The 20154-nt window shown below is 44.2% G+C and overlaps 1 protein-coding gene, 2 long non-coding RNA genes and 1 pseudogene across 13 annotated transcripts in view; 2 read left to right on the forward strand and 2 right to left on the reverse strand.

The window, feature by feature from the left end:
- Positions 1–20154, reverse strand: part of LOC309621411 (uncharacterized protein) — a 402030-nt gene that overhangs the window by 317533 nt on the left and 64343 nt on the right. The window contains exon 1 of one of the 10 annotated variants that reach the window (XM_082408910.1): positions 1474–1791. The exons of 6 other annotated variants lie outside the window; for them this stretch is intronic. In XM_082408910.1, the coding sequence (XP_082265036.1) occupies positions 1474–1536 (63 nt within the window). In that variant the 5' untranslated portion in view covers positions 1537–1791. Of the gene's footprint in view, positions 1–1473; positions 1887–20154 lie in introns of those variants that run through there. 3 more of the 10 variants (XM_082408907.1, XM_082408908.1, XM_082408909.1) reach the window with 3 other exon arrangements.
- Positions 1–20154, forward strand: part of LOC309621418 — a 157858-nt gene that overhangs the window by 108681 nt on the left and 29023 nt on the right. The window lies entirely within an intron of this gene.
- On the reverse strand, positions 3797–4956 carry LOC309621408 (heterogeneous nuclear ribonucleoprotein A3 pseudogene; annotated as a pseudogene). The gene has a single exon. The product of its transcript is annotated as a heterogeneous nuclear ribonucleoprotein A3 pseudogene (transcript).
- On the forward strand, positions 9122–16716 carry LOC309621420. The gene is made up of 2 exons (XR_014240001.1): positions 9122–9250; positions 15040–16716. It is a non-coding gene; the product is annotated as an uncharacterized lncRNA (long non-coding RNA).

Raw genomic sequence — 20154 nt, forward strand, 5'->3', positions numbered from 1 at the left:
CACTTGCAGTGAGGAATGAAAGGCCTGTATCAACAGAAACAATAAATGGCACCGGCAACGTCTGCAACAGAAAACAAACAGGAAATCCTTTAAAAAGCCAAAATTGCAAAGACAGATGAACAGGGTATGAAATTACACGCCGGGCAATGCACCTGTTAAAGGAAAAGAGGCGCACACCAAGTCTGAAGTCTTAAGAATTCGGTGTTTAACACTACTTCTGCATGCTGCCCAGCAGAAAACTCGGGTCCTGGCTTAATCCACAACGCACACTTCATTTAAGGAGGTGAACTGCTTGGTCTGACTCAGTTTCTTATTCTGTAAAATGAATGCAACACAGCTGTCGTGAGTCCCCAAAGAATTCTGCACAAACGCTTTGTAACTCCAAAGTGCTGTGCAAATCAGAGCAGCCCTTCTCTCCTTCACATTCGTTGGACTTAGAATTTCAGAAGTTTAGCTGAAAATACAGACGACTCGGAAGCAAGGGACTGAGAGTGGCCCACACAGGTGGAAAGAAATGCAGAAACTGGAGCACCTCATACAAACCGCAAGAGACCACGTTCACGTGCACACGTTATCAGTGACAGAAAACGCCACCGGTAGCAACTGTAAACCACTGAGAGGACCAGCAACGACATGTGTCCAAATCCAGCCGGCAGCACAGCCTCGTCGGCGGCAATGCCTTAAACACAGCTCCCCGCACTCCGCGGCCTAACAAGATCCACTTTTTCCAAAAAGTTTAGCAACTTGCCAAGTACACTGGCGTAGTTCACCTTTTTTAATTGCTAAGCAAACATGCAGGGGAGTTGAGACAATCAAGGGAATGTTCAGCCTTCCTCAAAAATAAGATCCAGGAAATTCACGTTTTGCTTGAACAGTTTCATGTCTAAAACTGATCACAAACCTCTGTTTGATGTTGTTTTCTCGCTGCTGGCCAATGAGCCCGGGAAAGAGAACCAATTCTTTCAAACAGGGAGGGCTCTCTGCACTCTTCAGCTAAACCAGCGAGGCTTTACCACCGTCACGTTTAAAATAATGAGGAGGATGCCTCCATAGAGTTTACCGGGCTGCGCTAATCACGAGGGGCCTCGGGCGCCCAGGGCGGATCCCAGCGCCGGTGGCCGCGGGACCGGACGCCCTCCCCGGGACCCCCCCAGGACCCCCTCCCCGGGACGCGGCCGCGGGACAGGACGCCCCCCAGAACCCCTGCCCGGGACGCAGCTGCGGGACAGGACGCCCCCCAGACCCCTGCCCGGGACGCAGCTGCGGGACAGGACGCCCCCCAGAACCCCTGCCCGGGACGCGGCCGCGGGACACGAAGCTCCCCCCTCCCCAGGAACCCCTCCCCAGAGCGCGGGCCTCGCCGCCGTCTCGCAGCACCCGCCGCGCTCACCGCGGGCCGGGAGCCCCCTCAGGCCGACTGGCCCCCGCCCGCCGCCCGGCCTCCCTCCGGCCCGCGCCGCCCGCCGCGCTCACCGCGTTTTTCTTCTGCACCATCTTGTCCATCTTCTTGGCAATGCGGACCACCTCGTCCTCCATGGCCCTGGCAGGCCTGCCCCGCGCCGGGCCGCGGGGGACGGGAAACGAGCGGAGCTGGCCGGGCGGCAGGTAAGCCCAGGCGTCGGCGAGGGCCCTCACCAGGCGTCACCGAGGCGCTTCTTCACTCACGACGACTGCGACGGCGGGGGCGGCGGCGGCGGCGGCGCTCCTCCCACGCAGGCAGCGCCAATCGAGCTCCCAGCTCGCGGCGGCGACGGCGGCGGCGCTCCTCCCACGCAGGCAGCGCCAATCGAGCTCCCAGCTCGCGGCGGCGACGGCGGCGGCGCTCCTCCCACGCAGGCAGCGCCAATCGAGCTCCCAGCTCGCGGCGGCGACGGCGGCGGCGCTCCTCCCCCGCAGGCAGCGCCAATCGAGCTCCCAGCTCGCGGCCGCGGCGGCGGCGGCGCTCCTCCCCCGCAAGCAGCGCCAATCCAGCTCGCGGCGGCGGCGGCGGCGGCGGCGCTCCTCCCCCGCAGGCAGTGCCAAGCGAGCTCCCAGCTCGCGGCGGCGGCGCTCCTCCCCCGCAGGCAGCGACAATCGAGCTCCCGGCTCGCGGCGGCGACGGCGGCGCTCCTCCCCCGCAGGGAGCGCCAGTCGAGCTCCCAGCTCGCGGCGGCGGCGGCGGCGCTCCTCCCCCGCAGGCAGCGCCAACCGAGCTCCCAGCTCGCGGCGGCGACGGCGGCGGCGCTCCTCCCACGCAGGCAGCGCCAATCGAGCTCCCAGCTCGCGGCGGCGGCGGCGGCGGCGCTCCTCCCCCGCAGGCAGCGCCAATCCAGCTCGCGGCGGCGGCGGCGGCGGCGGCGGCGCTCCTCCCCCGCAGGCAGTGCCAAGCGAGCTCCCAGCTCGCGGCGGCGGCGCTCCTCCCCCGCAGGCAGCGCCAAGCGAGCTCCCAGCTCGCGGCGGCGACGGCGGCGGCGCTCCTCCCCCACAGGCAGCGCCAATCGAGCTCCCAGCTCGCGGCGGCGGCGGCGGCGGCGCTCCTCCCCCGCAGGGAGCGCCAGTCGAGCTCCCAGCTCGCGGCGGCGGCGGCGGCGGCGGCGGCGGCGGCGGCGGCGGCGGCGCTCCTCCCCCGCAGGCAGCGCCAATGGAGCTCCCAGCTCGCGGCGGCGGCGGCGGCGGCGCTCCTCCCCCGCAGGCAGCGCCAAACGAGCTCCCAGCTCGCGGCGGCGGCCGCGGCGGCGCTCCTCCCCCGCAGGCAGCGCCAATCCAGCTCGCGGCGGCGGCGGCGGCGGCGGCGCTCCTCCCCCGCAGGCAGTGCCAAGCGAGCTCCCAGCTCGCGGCGGCGGCGCTCCTCCCCCGCAGGCAGCGACAATCGAGCTCCCGGCTCGCGGCGGCGACGGCGGCGCTCCTCCCCCGCAGGGAGCGCCAGTCGAGCTCCCAGCTCGCGGCGGCGGCGGCGGCGGCGCTCCTCCCCCGCAGGGAGCGCCAATCGAGCTCCCAGCTCGCGGCGGCGGCGGCGCTCCTCCCCCGCAGGCAGCGCCAATCGCGCTCCCAGCTCTGTTCTTTTGTTTTTTTTTTTTTGAATTCTGAGATTTTTCATTTGAAGTAAATCTTAAAGCTATTAAATTCACAAATATGCTAATTTAAATACCCAATTCTATTATCTAAAACACACATTGCAAACATACAAATATCTATTCTCTCCACATGTCAGAGCCCATTCATTTCATGGTTTGGAAATGGGGAGAATAGATCCCCTTAAACTGCAAGTCAGCAGGTGTTTCTTTACAGTTAACTTTAGCAAAATTCATACAAAATATTAATGAACAATGATCTTCTTTACTTGTTAACTCACAAGGAAACACCTTCAAAACTGCATTTTGTTAAAGTTTCTGTACTAAAATGTAGAAAAACTGAACTACACAAATATTGAAAAGTTTAAAATTCCTTAATTTTTTATTCCTGGTACCACTACCACAATTTACAGGGCAATATACCTGATGTAATGAAAAGAAAAAGACAAAGCTACAACAGATAAAAGACCTCAGGAATGTACATCTAATTGACCCTCCGTTGCATGAATCAATAGCTGCACTTTTTGCAAACTGTGGCTAGGACAGTCCTGAACAAGAAGGGTTTCCTGTTTAAGCTGCAGTAACTTTTCTGACTATGGATCATCGTTCCTTCTGCGGCAGGTTTTTACAGTTCCTCTAATGCATTTGGGACGACTGTCTCAAAGTAACCTGCAGCTTTCCTGACAACTCCTCGCTCTCTCTCCTGCTAAGAACTGTAGCCCTTTTCTTCTGAGTTTTGAGAACCTTCTGCTACCATATCCACCACTTCCACCACCAGATCCATAACCACCACCATAGGGACTTCCCGAGCTTCTTCCACCAAAACTGCCCCCCTTCATGGGTCCATAATTTGATTGCTGTTGTCCACTATAATTTCCAAAATCATTATAGCTCCCACCACCACCACCATAGTTACCTCCAAAATTTCCTCCTTCATTGTAAGCATCATATCCTCCACCACCGCCACCATATCCACCATCTTGGTTTCCATATCCTGGTCCACCACCACCATAGCCTCCTCTACTACTGTAACCAGGACCACCACCATCGTTACCACCGTCGCCTCCAAATCCGTTTTATCCACCATCACCTCCTCCATAACTACCTCTGCTGCCACCACCTCCACCACCATAGCCTCCTCTTCCACCAAAGTTTCCACCACGGCCAAAGTTACCTCCACCACCTCCAAAGTTTCCTCCACGACCCATAAAGTTGCCAGATCCACCTCCACGACCTCTCTGTGATCCAGCAGATTGCATTTCTTGTTTAGAAAGGGCCTTTTTCACTTACAATTATGCCCATTAATAGTGTGGTATTTCTGAACAACAATTTTATCAACTGTATCATGATCATCAAAAGTTACAAAAGCAAATCCTCTCTTTTTTCCACTCTGCCTGTCTTCCATAACTCCTATGGTTTCAATCTTGCCATACTTTTCAAAGTAGTCTCTCGAATTACATTCTTCTGTATCTTCTTTAATACCACCAACAAAAATTTTCTTCACTGTTAGACGGGCACCAGGCTTTACAGAATCCTCTCTAGAAACAGCTCTCTTTGGTTCCACTACACGCCCATCAACCTTGTGTGGTCGAGCACACATTGCTGCATCCACCTCTTCAACCCAAGAGTAAGTCACAAAACCAAAGCCCCTGGAACGGTTTGTCTGGGGGTCTCTCATCACCACACAATCTGTAAGTGTGCCCCATTTCTCAAAATGTTCTCTTAAGCTATCGTCTGTAGTTTCAAAGCTCAGACCACCAATAAACAGTTTTCTCAACTGTTCTGGTTCCTTTGGATCATGGCCCTCCTCCCCCCGGCGGCGGCGGCGGCCGGAGTCGGGCTGGGGGCGACCGGGCGGCGGTTTTACCTCCGTTTTGAGACCGGACTCGCCTCTTCCAACTCGAGTTCAATATGGGACCGAGAGCCCAGCTCTGTTCTATGTTGGGCCATTTTACTTCAGCCCAAAAAAATTTCTTCTAGTATTCCCTAAGGTCTGCTGGGGATCAGTTTTCTTATTTTTCATTTATCTGTATTTGATTTTTTAAAATTGATTCCAATTTTCTGTTGAGATTCTCCATATTTTAATCTATTAATCCCCATCTTTTACTCTCAATATAGTCATTTTAAAGTTCTGTGCTAACTCCAGAATCTGAATTCCCTCTAAATCAATTTTTCTTGGTTTTTTTTTTTTGTTTTTTTTTTTGTCTTAAGTTTTAGTCACTTTTTCCTGCTTCAGGAATTTCATAATTTTTGATTGTGTGCTGGACGTGGTGAATAAAAAATTCATAGAGACTGAAGATGCTATTACTTTGCACCAGAGAAGATTTACCCTTTTCTCTGTTAATCAGAGTGGCTGATCATTTCAGTCATTTCAGGAATTTTACTAGGTCAGAACTGGGTTGGAGCTTTAGTTGTCTCATCCTACCTATGATTTTTCCTAATTTGTGGCCTCCCTGGATTTTTGCTGTGAGCCTGACAGGTCTTTGATTCTTCAATAAATACAGTCAGTTATTGACTTCAGTCTTTCAGATGTTTGAATTCAGCTCTTTAGGCTCTCAGTTCTCACAGCTTCAGAGTATGGCAAATGTAAGGAGAGACCAGCTATGTATTTGTTGCCGTTACACTTTCTCAGTGAAAATTTGTCTCATAAACACTGAAACATTGCAGATGACTTCACTTTTTCTGACTCAGCCCCCTTCTTGGGGATGGCACTTCTGGGTTTTTACTGTGAGTCTGGTAGGTCTCTAATTCCTCACTTTGGAAAGTTCTCTCCCTCAGGCATTAGGTATTTAGCTTCCTGCTTTATATAGGTTCAAAAACTGGCAAATGTCTTGAAGAGGAGACCTAATGATTGTCACAGGCCCCTTTATCTAGCGGGATTTGGTTTGTTAGTGCCATGACTGTGCAGGAAATTTCACTCTGCTTTCTTGGCTCAGTCCCCCATCATCCTATACCACCCTGACACTAAGGAAATGTCCTGTGGGGGAAATCGGCTTGACATTCTGCTAGATTTCACTCCATCATGCCAGCAAATGAGTTCATCAAAAGATATGGTGATTTCTCTTTTCCAGTGGAGTATGTCTCCCTACACCAAACCCCTGCTCCAAATCTCTAAATGTCCCTCTCTAGCATATTAGTTGATATTGTTTCTTGATTGCTTCCTTAGCTCGATGATCTTTTATTCAAGTTTGTTTGCTCGTTGCAGCAGGAGTGATGGCCTGTGCCTACCTAGTGCAGGCATATTATTATGGAGATATGGCTTTGGTCCCAGACACCACAATAAGGAGAATATCATAAGAAAGCAAGTCACACGAGTTGTTTGGTTTCCCAGTGCATGTACAAGTTATGTTTATGCTATACTGTAGTCTATTAAGTGTGCAATAGCATTATGTCTAAAAAAAGTACATATCTTAATTTGAAAGTAGACTTTAAGAATGCTACCCATCATCTGAGCCTTCAGCAAGCTGTAATCTTTTTGCAATAGTAACATCAAAGATCACTGATCACAGATCATGTAACAAGTATAATAGTGAAAAAGTTTGAAATATTGTGAGACTTACCAAAACATGACATAGAGACACGAAGTGAGCAAATGCTGTTGGAAAAATGGCACCACCAGTAGAGCTGCTTGACACAGGGTTGCCACAAACCTTCAATTTGTAAAAAAAAAAAAAAAAAAAAAAAAAAAAAAAAAAGCATTATCTGCAAGGTACAATAAAGTGAAGTGCAATAAAGTGAGGTATGCCTATACATCCTGCCTCAAAGCAGAAATCCTATTTAGATCACCTTTAATTTCTCTCTATGATATATCAATAGTTTTCTATTCTAATAGGGTTCTTACATTTTTTATTACACTTATTATTAGGTATATGATGTTTTGATGATAATGTAGATGGCATATTTTTTAGTTTTTAATTTTATAACTTTTCAGACACAGAAAAATGTTAGTGGAATTTTTTAATGTTTGGTCTCTTATCTGGCAACTCTTCTAAAAACTAACTGATATTCTAATAAGTTATCTGTAGATGGTTTTGGATTTTCTGTATCCTTAATTATATCAACTATGGAAAGTGACAGTATGATTTCTTCCTTTCTTAGCCTTATATTTCTGATTTCTTTTTCCTGCCTTACTGCTAATGCCATTTAATACTTTTACTAATAGGTTGAATAGAAAAGGTAAGAGTTGGCATTCTTATTTTGTTCCTAATCTTACAGTGGACGTTCTCCACATTTCACTATAAATAGGATGGTGGCTCTAAAGTTTTTTGTAGTTTCCCTTTGCTATGAGTTTTTAATCATACATAATTATTGAATTTTATCAAATGCTTTATCTGACTATACTGATATGATCATATACATTTTCTCCTTTATTTTATGGATGTGGTGCATGACATTTATTGATATTTGAATGTTAACTCACCTTGCATTTCTGGAGTAAAACAACTTGGTAGGAATTCACACACACACACACACACACACACACACACACACACACACATTCACTCACTCACACACTCTACATTTGATTGTCTAACATTTTGTGTATGATTTTTGCTTCTGTATACATAAGGGAGATGGGCCTATTTTCTTTTCTCATAATTGTCCTTTTAATTAGTGAATAGTATATAGAGGGTAGAGATTTAAAAGACCTTTTAAAAGGTCTTCTTCTTCTGTGATATAATACAATACAGTATTACTCCATTTTTTAAAAATGACCTTTTTCATTTTCAAATAATTTCAAATCTGCAGAAAAGATACAAACAGAGTTCCCTTTACCTCTCTCCCAGTTTTTCCTATTGCTAACATCTTATACTACCATAGTATATTTTTCAAAATTAAAAAGCCAACATTTATACATTACTATTAACTAAACTTAAGACTTTTTTTGGATTTCACCAGTTTTCCTGTTAATGACCTTTTTCTGTTCTAGGACCCAATCCAGTATATCACATTCCACTTAGTTAGTTGTCATGTCTCCTTAGTCTTCTCTGGTCTATGACAGTTCCTCATTCCTTCCTTGTTTTTCATGATTTTGACAGTCTTGAGGAATATTTGTCTGATATTTTGTAGAATTGTTCTCAGTCTGGGTTTGGCTGATGTTTTTCTCATGATTCGACTGGAGTTATAGGTTTTGACAAAGAATACCGCAGAAGCGAAGTAACCGTCTCATCACATCATAACAGAGAGTATGTAGTGTCTCCGTGACATCACTGGTGATGTGAAACATCATCACTTGCATAACATGGTGTTTGCTTGGTTTCTCCACTGTAAAGTTACTTTTTCTCCCATTTTATACTGTCTCTGGAATTCAATCATTAAGGCCAGCCCAGGACTGGACTTAAGGGGAAGATTAAGCTTCACCTCCACCTCCTTGGGGAGGAGATGGATGCCGGGGGGGGGCGGGGGGGAGGTTACCTACATATGGAATTCTTCTGTTGGCAAGATTTGTCTTCTCCCTCCCTCCTATTATTTATTTATTTATACACTCATTTATTTACTCCATTATGTTTTAATATGGATTCTTTATAATCTATATACATAATTACAACCTTAAAAACCTCTGGTTCCCCCACTGACATATAAACTTTTTGAGGAAAGGCTCTGTTTCTTTTTTATTTTTGTACACTCTATGCGTTTAGCATAGTCCCCTAATTTATAGTGGACTTCCAGTAATTATTTTTTAATGGATATCTTTCCACTTCAACTGAAAAGTACCCTTTCCTTATATAATAGCATTCTAAATCCAAAATAAAAGTAGATTTTAAAATAAGTAAAAGTAAACTCATGCATGATCACCCTGTAATAAGTATGTAAAAAAGCACAGGGTACTGCAGAAATAACTTAACCATTTGAGTTGGATGTGTCTCCAAAAAATATTGAAGCCACATTTGGAAAGAAATTACAGTATTTGATAAGCCAAGGATATGACCTGCTGTGTGCTTTCTCTTTTTTGTTCAGATCACCAAAGGAGATTAAGACCCCGTTTTCTCCCTTCTCTGGAAAATTATCATCTGATGCAGTCACTCAGATAACAACAGAGAGTCCAGGAAAAACCATGTTTTCATCTGAGATTTTTGTTAATGCTGAAGATCGTGGACATGATATTCCAGACCTCAGTACACAGAAGTTGGGCAAAGTTCCTGTCAAGTTTGCTTCATCATCTTCAGTCCAACAGATTACTGTTCTTCATGGCACAGATGGTAAGAGAATTTTAGGTCACATTACCAACTTTTGTGTGTCATTAACTAAGAAATTTCTTGATTGGGTCTTTCTAGTTAGAAAACCTAATTTTAATTTTAAGCATTAGGTTGTACATGATTAAAACATCTTTTATTTACATAGCTATGAAGAGAATATAATTTATTATGTTTTTACTTCAATTTCTAGTGAAGTTAACAACCTATGTGAAACTCATGCTACTTGTGGCTGACGTATTTTCAACTCATAATACTTGTCATAAGAATGCAAGTAGTTCATGAAAACATAAAAACTATAGAGGTTCAATTTTAGGGAGGTAGATAACTATTTGGCATTGTTTCTTTTACTATTGTTTTGCATGATACAGTGAACAGATAGCAAACACAATACCAGTCTATTTCTTGCTCAAGAAACGTTGAGCAGGGACCCAGGTTGACTGTGACTCTGCTTTCTTTAAAACATGGAACCTTGGATTCATCATCATAGTCAACTGGAAGGGACGAAAAGCATGGAGGAGCACATGTTGGGAGGCTTTTATGGGCTAGGCCTAGGTGTGGCCCACATCACTTTCCACTGACTAGGAATAGTTTAGCTGTGCTTTCCAGGATGAAGAAGAAATGAGTTTTGGTGAACAGCTAGCAATTTCTACCATAAGGTCTACATTTAGAGTGTTCCTATGCTATCATGACAGTGATATTTTTATAGTGCTTATACTATATAACATTCAAAATTATAGCAAGTTATTTTCTTTTTCAGACCAGTAACTGGAAAGTTAAGTTCCCATTCTACCTCCAAATGAGGGTGGGAACTTTCAATTACTAATTTTAAAGTATTCAACAGTTTGTACAAATCTATTCAAAATATATTTTAAGTTTTCCTACTTGTGCAAAAAGTTTACCTGTCTGTAGGTATAAATGGAATATGCCTAAATGTATAAAGAAAATTGCTTAGTTCCACATGTAAATTGCACTGAATTTAATTTGAATAAATACATTTATATGTTGAAATGGTTATATTTCTTTTCTTTTTTTTTTTTTTACTTTTATTTATTTTATTTTTGGCTGTGTTGGGTCTTCATCGCTGCGTGCAGCCTTTCTCTAGTTGCGGCGAGCGGGGGCTACTCTTCGTTGCGGTGCACGGGCTTCTCATTGCGGTGGCTTCTCTTGTGGTGGAGCACGGGCTCTAGGCGCGTGGGCTTCGGTGCATGGGCTCAGTAGTTGTGGCTCGCGGGCTCTAGAGCGCAGGCTCAGTAGTTGTGGCACATGGGCTTAGTTGCTCCGCGGCATGGGGGATCTTCCCGGACCAGGGCTGGCACCCGTGTCCCCTGCATTGGCAGGCGGATTCTTAACCACTGCGCTATCAGGGAAACCCGAGATGGTTATATATCTTATACATTTTTATTGTGATATAAAATTATGCCCCCCAAATGTATAGTCTAATCAATATCACACAGAACACCTTTAATGTGTCAGTTACCTATTGCCACCGTGATACTGTATAAGAACCTCGAAAATCTCAGTGCTTCGTAACAACAGACATTTGCTTTCCTCACTCATGGGCTTATGAGTCAGTTGGAGTTTGGCATCAGGATGCAAAAACGGTTTGGGTCTGTTCCACATGCCTTGTACTGAAACCCAGGCTACTCTGGGTATGCTGTTTTCATGTTGGTGGCAGAGCACAGGAGAGGAAATCCAACTGTGAAAGTGTATTTTATACCTCTTCTGACATCAAATGGATCGGTCTACATAGAGCCCACAGTTCACGGTCTTACCTTTACATACAGGTACTTGGTAGAAAAGACTCCTTTAAAAGAGAAATATTATTTGGTTTAATAATAAAAGATTTTTAACTCTGTGGATTCAGAAGTAAAATTTTAAAAATATTTTAAAAGTATACAGAATAGCATGTTGAATTTATGACTATGTGTCCACTGCTCTGAATTAACAAATTAAGAGTAATATGCTATATGTTTATATTTAGTTCCATTTGCAAGTTTTTTGAAGGAATAAAGTTTATGGTTGGACTTTCTTCTTTACCCTTCTGCAGTCCTTTCTTTCTCTCCCAGGAACAACCATTATTTGCTGAATAGTCGCTTCTTCCCCCAGAGATAGGCAGTCCAAAGTAACTTTAAGACTTCTGCATCCAAACAGAAAGTTGTTGAGAATTTCAAAAAGCCACTTATCTTGCCTCTGAATTCTCCATCTCCACATGGTAGCCATTCTTGCCCTGGGTCCATTGTAATTCTGCCCAATTGTTGTTGTCCATTTTCTGCAAACTTTGAACTAAATGGTAAATTTAACCATCACCACCAAGCTTTATATACACTGGTGGAGGAAGAAAACTACTAAGTCAATATTCTAACAATAATGACTACAGCAACGTCCAAAGAGAAGTAGAGGCTACAGCCTATTTTTCCTGTTATTTAAATTCTTCCAGCCTCTATACATTTCTTCATTCTCCTTGAATTCAGCCAGGTTCTCATTGGCTGGGGCTTTGCCTGATAGGTTGGTACAAGTATTCCTAAGTAGTCTAAGGCTTTGCTAGCCCTGCATAGGTTTAAGGTCATTTTTTGTTAATTTCTATGACCAGGCTTGGTAAAGTGGTCCCCTAGGTGTAAGCCATACTCCTACTGACTTTCTTCTTTTAAGGTAACCTTATTTCTCCCTGATAGTTAAGGTCAATTGTAGTTTTAGTCAACACTATGGCATCCTATTCCCTGTATTGTTTCAGTGACATAAAGAATGTAAAATGACTAGATGGCTCCTGTCTCCCGGTAGAAGTGCCCCTCCCTTATTTCTAAGATCTTCCATCAAACAAAGCAGAGTCACAGAGATAGAAAGCAAAAGATTTTAAAGGCTTCTGCCTTTGTTCCTAAATATATGCATTCTGTCTGTAGGATAGGCAAGTGCCATATGTGGTTCTGAGCACATGCCGTATTTGGCAAGCTAGCATTCCAGCCTCAGAAAGTGATGCCTCCCAGCTTGTGCCATGACAGTTATCAGTAAATTGTTCACTCGCTTTTTTGTTTTTGAGTTTACCATAGCTGTGGGTGATCAGGCTTGTGAGGAGAACAGTGACTCCCTTTAGGCATCAGCCTGTTGTCTCATTTCCTTCACTATGAAGTCAGTTCCTTGGTTGGAAGCAGGGTACTAGTAATATGGATTCCATGTCAAATCATCAGAATGATGGAGTGGTCAAGGATGGTAACACAATTCTAAGTAATATAAAAGTTGTTATTGCGTCCAGAATGAAGGAGATCTCATTCTACTCTGGGACTATCAGACTCTGTCTAGAGTATTTTGATTTTTATAAACTAGACATGGGCAACTAGGAGTCCATCTAGAGGTGATTACAGGATGCAAGAGAAGACCATGGTCCATAAGGATAAACTGAAGAAGCTGTTGTGTTTAATCAGGAGAAGTGGTAGCTATCTACAAAATTCTATTTGAATGAGCAGTACAACCCCATGAATACTGAGGAGTAACCTAAACAAGAATTTTATAGGACTCATGTGATGGCAATACTAATCCTTTGTGTAGGCATAGAAAAGGAGAGTAGACTAAAAGGAGGGATGGGATATTTCTGAATGGGAAAATTGAATATTTAAAGATGTCATTTATTCCCAAATGAATTTAAACTCTAATGTAATTCTACTCAAAATTCTAATGGAATTGTTCTTTTGAACTTGTTTAATTGATCTTAAGTTTTTTCCGGAAGACTAATAAAGAAAATACTGGAAAAGAAGAGTAATGGGGAGGATAAATTTTAGCAGCAGCCGGTGGAGTGTTTTAATGGGATGCCTGGAAGTTGCAGACATTATTCTCACCCTTGACCTATGGGCCCAGACTTAGTCATATGTCCATACATGTCTGCAAGGGAGATTGGGAAATACAGTGTACAGATGAGCAGTATGTACCCAGCTAAATATCAAAATGCTGTTACAGAGAGAGAGAGAGTTTCTACCACATCATGAAAGAAAAACAAGTGTATAGAAAAAGATTTCAGGGACTTCCCTGGTGGCGCAGTGGTTAAGAATCCACCTGCCAGTGCAGGGGACACGGGTTCGAGCCCTGGTCCGGGAAGATCCCACATGCCGCAGAGCAACTAAGCCCGTGTGCCACAACTACTGAGCCTGTGCTCTAGAGCCTGCGAGCCACAACTACTGAGCCCATGCTCCACAACTACTGAAGCCTGCGTGCCTAGAGCCTGTGCTCCACAACAAGAGAAGCCACTGCAGTGAGAAGAGTGAGAAGCTCGCGCACCACAACGAACAGTAGCCCCCCCACACCGCAACTAGAGAAAGCCCGCGTGCAGCAATGAAGACCCAATGAAGCAAAAAAATAAGAAGAAGAAGAAAAAGATTTCATCTTCTATAATAATCAAATTACTACCATGTCACAGACATTTTAGAAAGAATTTTAGCAGTTAGTATTTAAAAAAAAGAAACTTTATAAATGACATAATTTTTCACTCTGAAATCAGAAAACTTATGTGAAATGGGGCAGCAGGGGAGAATGGGTATGCTATAAACAGGAAGTCTTTATTACAGAATTCTTTATTATTGAAAATTTAATCCAGCCTAAATTTTTAACATTATGAGAAGGGTTAAATACACTTAATGTGTAGTAGAATGATAAAAAATGTGACGATAGGAAATAAAATGAATATTTTATTATCAATGTAAAGTAGAAAAACTGAATTCCACATTATACATACTATACACAACTATGTAAACAAATAAGAAATACAGAGGAAAGACCTGTAGAAATACATTAAAATATTAATAATAGTTATCTTTGAGTGGTAAGACTTTGTCTTTTTTATTTCTGTGTATTTTTTTAATATTGAGAAGTTATACTTTTTTAATGGGAAACTTATTTTGAAAATCTGCCACATAGAAGAGAATTAGATTTACTTTCTATGACTCTGGAGGGAGAACCTTCAAAGATCAGTAGTAGGGGTTAACAACGACCAGGTTTGGGTTCAATATAAGATAAAGTGTTTCTTAGTTAGAGCCATCTAAATATGGAATAGATTGCTAGGAAGTCGTCTTCTCAATGAATCCTACCCTTACCACTCTATTTAAACTGCATCCTGCTGCAATTTCCCAAATACTTCTAATCTTCCTCAGCATTTTCTAATTTTTGGGGGGGGAGTGGCTGTTTTGGGTCTTTGTTGCTGCACACGGGCTTTCCCTAGCTGTGGTGAGTAGGGGCTACTCTTCGTTGTGGTGCATGGGTTTCTTATTGTGGTGGCTTCTCCTGTTGCAGAGCGTGGGCTCTAGGCGCACAGGCTTCAGTAGTTGCAGCACGAGGGCTCAGTACTCGCAGCACAAGGGCCCTAGAGCACGTGGGCTTCAGTAGTTGCGGCACATGGGCTCAGTAGTTGTGGCGCTCGGGCTCTAGGGCGGGCGGGCTTTGGTAGTTGTGGCACGCAGGCTCAGTAGTTGTGGTGCACAGGCTTAGTTGCTCCACAGCATGTGAGATCTTCCCAGACCAGGTATCGAACCCCTGTCCCCTGCATTGGCAGGCAGATTCTTAACCCACTGCACCACCAGGGAAGTCCCAGTATTTTCTAATTTTTTATGTCACTAATAATTTATAAAAATACTAGATGATTTACTTATTTAGTATGCTAATTGTTTACTGTCTATCTCCCTCTTCTAGAATGCTAGTTTACTGATACATTCCAAGAATCTTGACCACTGCTTGGCACATTAAAGGTGCTTAATATTTGTTCAGTTAATTAATAAATGTTTTCTTATTAATTATTCTGATCTTTATGTCCTTAGGCCAGCCTTTACTGTTGCCATATAAGCCTTCTGGTAGTACAAAGATGTACTATGTTCCCCAATTAAGACAAATTCCTTCATCTCTGGATTCCAAGTCAGACACCACCATTGAGAGCTCACACTCAGGTATTATGCAGAAATTATTCAAAATTTTATTTTTTGAAATTTTATTTGTGGATTGGCTGTTTAATTCTGGATGACATATGAAAGCTCAGTGCTCTTTAATCTTTAAGTGAAACATGGAGATTTTCATGACACAGGCTCTGGTTCAGATAGGTGAGTTATTTGGTCAGATGTATTGTGTACACTCAAACATTTGATAAATATTTGAAGAAAATTGTATGAACAGTTACTTGTTTGGGTTAGTGGACTCCATCTAGGACAAAGGTTTCCAAGTTTTCTCTGTTCACAGTCACCTTAGTGTTTGGGTGATTTCTTTTCTCATCATCGTGGGGATATAAATCATCAGCAGCATATAAATACATGAAGTATTTTTTCAGACACTAAGCTATTATGTTATTAGGGTATAAAAATACTTAGCGTTTTGATCTTACAGCTTAATAAGCAAAAATATTTTTCGTTTTGTGTTTGAAAGAAAACATTTTACTTTGTTCAGAAATATGCATAATTACTTGCTAACGAGATATGTGTGGCTATTAGGGCACAGTTTCTCAAACCTTGAGATGAGATTGGACACAACCACCCTCATTTATTGCTTTTGTTACAGAAACCGTCAAAAATCCAACTCTGCAGAGATACAGACAGCAGCATTGAAAGGAATGTAGCAGTATCTAATGTTGAAACTTTAAACTATCTTTAGCGATTAGTTTTTGTCCTGTACACCAGATATTACATATCACTCTTTCTCTAGAATTTTAAAATATCCCACAACATCCCTGTGAGATCACCACAATAGAACTGCAGATTTAGAAAATGAATAGCATCCTGTGGAGGAACTGAATAAATATTTTCTGTGGAAAATTATAAGGATACAGAGTTGGTATGGTGCGGGGTTTTGATTGTTGGGATAACATATTGATTGGTCCACAGGAGTTGACTTGGTTCAGTTTAGATATAAATTGTTCATGATTTGTCAATAGACATCTTTATAGGTGTAGAAATTAAAAAGAAAGTAGTTGTCCCTGGTCTTACGCAGATTTTCTGTTAATTTTAAGAGGACCCAACTAGTATCTAATGGTAACTGAGTTAAAGCCCCGATATAATTGCTCCTGATTTCCCACTGTGATGCCACTGAAAAAAAGAACCACAAAATGCTCATATGTTAGGATTGATTATGAAGCCTATAACCAGGAACTGGAAGAAATTTTCACTACCTGCATGGCTATGATTTTAAAAACTCACTTAGTGGCTACGAGACATAAAACAAGCTTACTTAATTGATTGTAGGTAGGAAAATCTTTTATCTCAGTCTCACTTTCAGCCCCCTAGTTCAGAAGACAGAATGTACCAATAGAAGTCTAATCAGGTGTTCCAGTATTTTTTGAGGCCTCCTGTGTACTTCTATTCATTTACATCCTAACTCTTCCCTTTGGAGACATTAACTTTGAGAAAAATTGGACAGTAGTGGGAAGAGGAAATGACTCAGGGATGGTACACTGTATCCTGAGAAATACTGTCCGTATAAATAAAGTACTGAATGCATCAGTTAGACAAGAAGAGATCTGTTGGCTATATATACTTGAGGTTGTCATTTATCATGTTCTGCATCTATTCTGAGAGTGAGGGAGTTGACAGTAGAAAATAATAGTTTCTTAGACCAGTAGAGCTGATCTAGATGAAAGCCTAGGAATTGTTCTGATAGATAGTGTCTATTAGTATGTTGTGATTCTATAGATACTAGAAAGATCCAACTAGAGTTTGGGGCCAAGGGCAAGTCATAAACCATTGCAGATATTTGGACCAAATAATTTCTCCTCAGTTGAGAATGAGTAAACAATTGAACTCATAAAATTCTTTTAGAGACAAAAACAAAGGGACTTCCCTGGTGGCGCAGTGGTTAAGAATCCGCCTGCCAATACAGAGGACACGGGTTCCAGCCCTGGTCCGGGAAGATCCCACATGCCACAGAGCAACTAAGCCTGTGCGCCACAACTACTGAGCCTGCGCTTTAGAGCCTGCGAGCCACGACTACTGAAGCCCGCATGCCTAGAGCCCGTGCTCCACAACAAGAGAAGCCACTGCAATGAGAAGCCCGCGCACTGCAACGAAATGTAGCCCCCGCTCGCCGCAACTAGAGGAAGCCCGTGCACAGCACCGAAGACCCTACACAGGCAAAAATAAAAATAAATAAATTAAAAACAAAACAAAAACAAAAAAACAAGGCAAAGGTAACCTCGCAAAGAAAGAGATAGATGTTAGAGATTTACTCATTAGGTCAAGTAACACTCTGAAGTAGTAACAGGATTTCATTTATATCTGACAGTAAGTTCTGTGAAGATAGGTACTATGTCTTTTTTTTTGTAAGCCATTTTATACCTCATACCAATATATAATATAGATGTTATTTTTATATTCATTTAAAGACATTTAAATATTTTGTGTACTAGTACTGTCAATAGGAGCAAAAAGCCATGGGGAGAGAACTGGTTGGGATTTTTAAAACAAAGTGAGGAGTTAATAGCAGAAAAAAATGGTGGAGTAAAGACCTCCAACATTTTGCCCTGTGATAAAAGCAACAGAATTTTGGCAAAACTTTATGGAAAACTTTTCCAAAACTCGAAATTAACCAAAGCCTTGTAGCTTTTGTAGTAAGCATTTATTCAAGAAAAATGGCTGAACCTTGATAAGAATAGTAAGCTTGTGGCATTTTACCTTGCCCTATTCTCATTGCCACACTCAGCTCAGTGATAACCTTGAAAAATATCAGCCTGCATTCCCAGGACTGGAGGGAGCAGAACAGAGCTGGACCTCTTTCACAATTTCATTCCCAAAGAATTGTCAGTATTTGATCTGTCTGATGGCTCTCTGGAAGACTCCACTCAAAAGGCTTATCTTTATTTGACCTTACCCAGAGCTATCCAGTGCGTATGAGCCTCTGTGTCTATGTGTGAGGTGTTTGTCAAAAAACACTTACAGGCAAGTGTTTTATTTTAGTTTCTTAAATATTTATTTATTTTATTTATTTATTTTGGCTGCGCCGGGTCTTAGTTGCACCACTCAGGATCTTCGTTGCGGCATGCGGACTCCTTAGTTGCAGGACCTAGTTCCCTGACCAGGGATCGATCCCGGGGCCCCTGCATTGGGAGCCCGGAGTCTTACCCCCTAGACCACCAGGGAAGTCCCCAGGCAACTGTTTTAATGTCACAATGCAGGAGGCAGTGGATAACACTTTAGACAAACAATAGACTAACCAAAAGCTTTAACGGAAAAACTGAGGATGAGATGTCCATAGATATTTTGAAAAGCATTGATATATTCCTAGGACTCTAGAAGACCACAAGTGTGCACAGGCCTGAGTGCATGCTCAGGAAAGATCTGAGAGGGGCCTACCCTTTACCTTTGGCTGCCCTTGAGGCTCTGGGCAAGAAGAAAGGGAAGGCTAAGGCAGAATTGATAACTCCCTGCCCTCAGCATTGATGGCTATGTGCACGTAGTCCCTCGGCAAAGACTGGGAGATTTATTGTTTCTAGATGTTTAAGGATACCTCCATCTAGGCATTAGCTGACCACTAAGCTAGTTGAGTGGCAGCTTCAGTAGACTTCATAGAATTTGTTCAGAAAAGTTACTTAAAAAAAAAACAGCGTAAAGCAACAGCAGGAAACTGTAGGGAGGTAGTAGACTCTGATTTCCAGGGTTGTCACATTATATTTTTTAAGATGTCGAGTTTTCAACAAAAAGTTACAAGATATGGAAATTCAAAGTAAAAACAAAATATATGGACCATACAAAAGTTTAGAAACTGTCTGTGAGGAATCTCAGACATTGGACTTACTAAATGAAGATGTTAAAATAGCTATTTAAAATATGTTCAAAGAACTAAATGAAACCATGTCTAAAGAAGTATAGGGAGAGGGGCAAGATGGCGGAAGAGTAAGACGAGGAGATCACCTTCCTTCCCACAGATACAGTAGAAATACATCTACACGTGGAACTGCTCCTACAGAACACCCACTGAACGCTGGCAGAAGACGTCAGAACTCCCAAAAGGCAAGAGACTCCCCACGTACTTGGGTAGGGCAAAAGAAAAAAGAAAAAACAGAGACAAAAGAATAGGGACAGGACCTGCACCAGTGGGAGGGAGCTGTGAAGGAGGAAAGGTTTCCACACACTAGGAAGCCCCTTCACGGGCAGAGACTGTGGGTGGCAGAGGGGGGAAGCTTCGGAGCCACGGAGGAGAGCGCAGCCACAGGGGTGCGGAGGGCAAAGCGGAGAGATTCCCGCACGGAGGAGCGGTGCTGAGTGGCACTCACCAGCCCGAGAGGCTTGTCTGCTCAGCCGCTGGGGCGGGTGGGGGCTGGGAGCTGAGGCTCGGGCTTCGGTGCTAGCCGAGAGGGAGTCCGGGAAAAAGTCTGCAGCTGCCAAAGAGGCAAGAGACTTTTTCTTGCCTCTTTGTTTCGTGGCGCGCAAGGAGAGGGGATTCAGAGCGCCGCCTAAACGAGCTCCAGAGACGGGCGCGAGCCGCGGCTATAAGCGCGGACCCCAGAGGCGGGCGCGAGCCGTGGCTAACAGCGCGGACCCCAGAGACGGGCGTGAGCCGCGGTTATCAGCGTGGACCCCAGAGACGGGCGGGAGACGCTAAGGCTGCTGCTGCCGCCACCAAGAAGCCTGTGTGCGAGCACAGGTCACTCTACACACCGCCCCTCCCGGGAGCCTGTGCAGCTCGCCACTGCCAGGGTCCCGTGATCCAGGGACAACTTCGCCGGGAGAACGCACGGCGCGCCTCAGGCTGCTGCAACGTCACGCCGGCCTCTGCTGCCGCAGGCTTGCCCCGCCTCCTCCATACCGCTCCCTCCCCCCGGCCTGAGTGAGCCAGAGCTCCCGAAGCAGCTGCTTCTTTAACCCCGTCCTGTCTGGGCGGGGAACAGACGCCCTCAGGCGACCTACACGCAGAGGCGGGTCCAAATCCAAAGCTGAACTCCGGGAGCTGTACGAACA

Source organism: Balaenoptera borealis (assembly GCF_965194805.1).
Source record: "Balaenoptera borealis genome assembly, contig: HAP1_SCAFFOLD_419, whole genome shotgun sequence".
Taxonomy (NCBI): domain Eukaryota; kingdom Metazoa; phylum Chordata; class Mammalia; order Artiodactyla; family Balaenopteridae; genus Balaenoptera; species Balaenoptera borealis.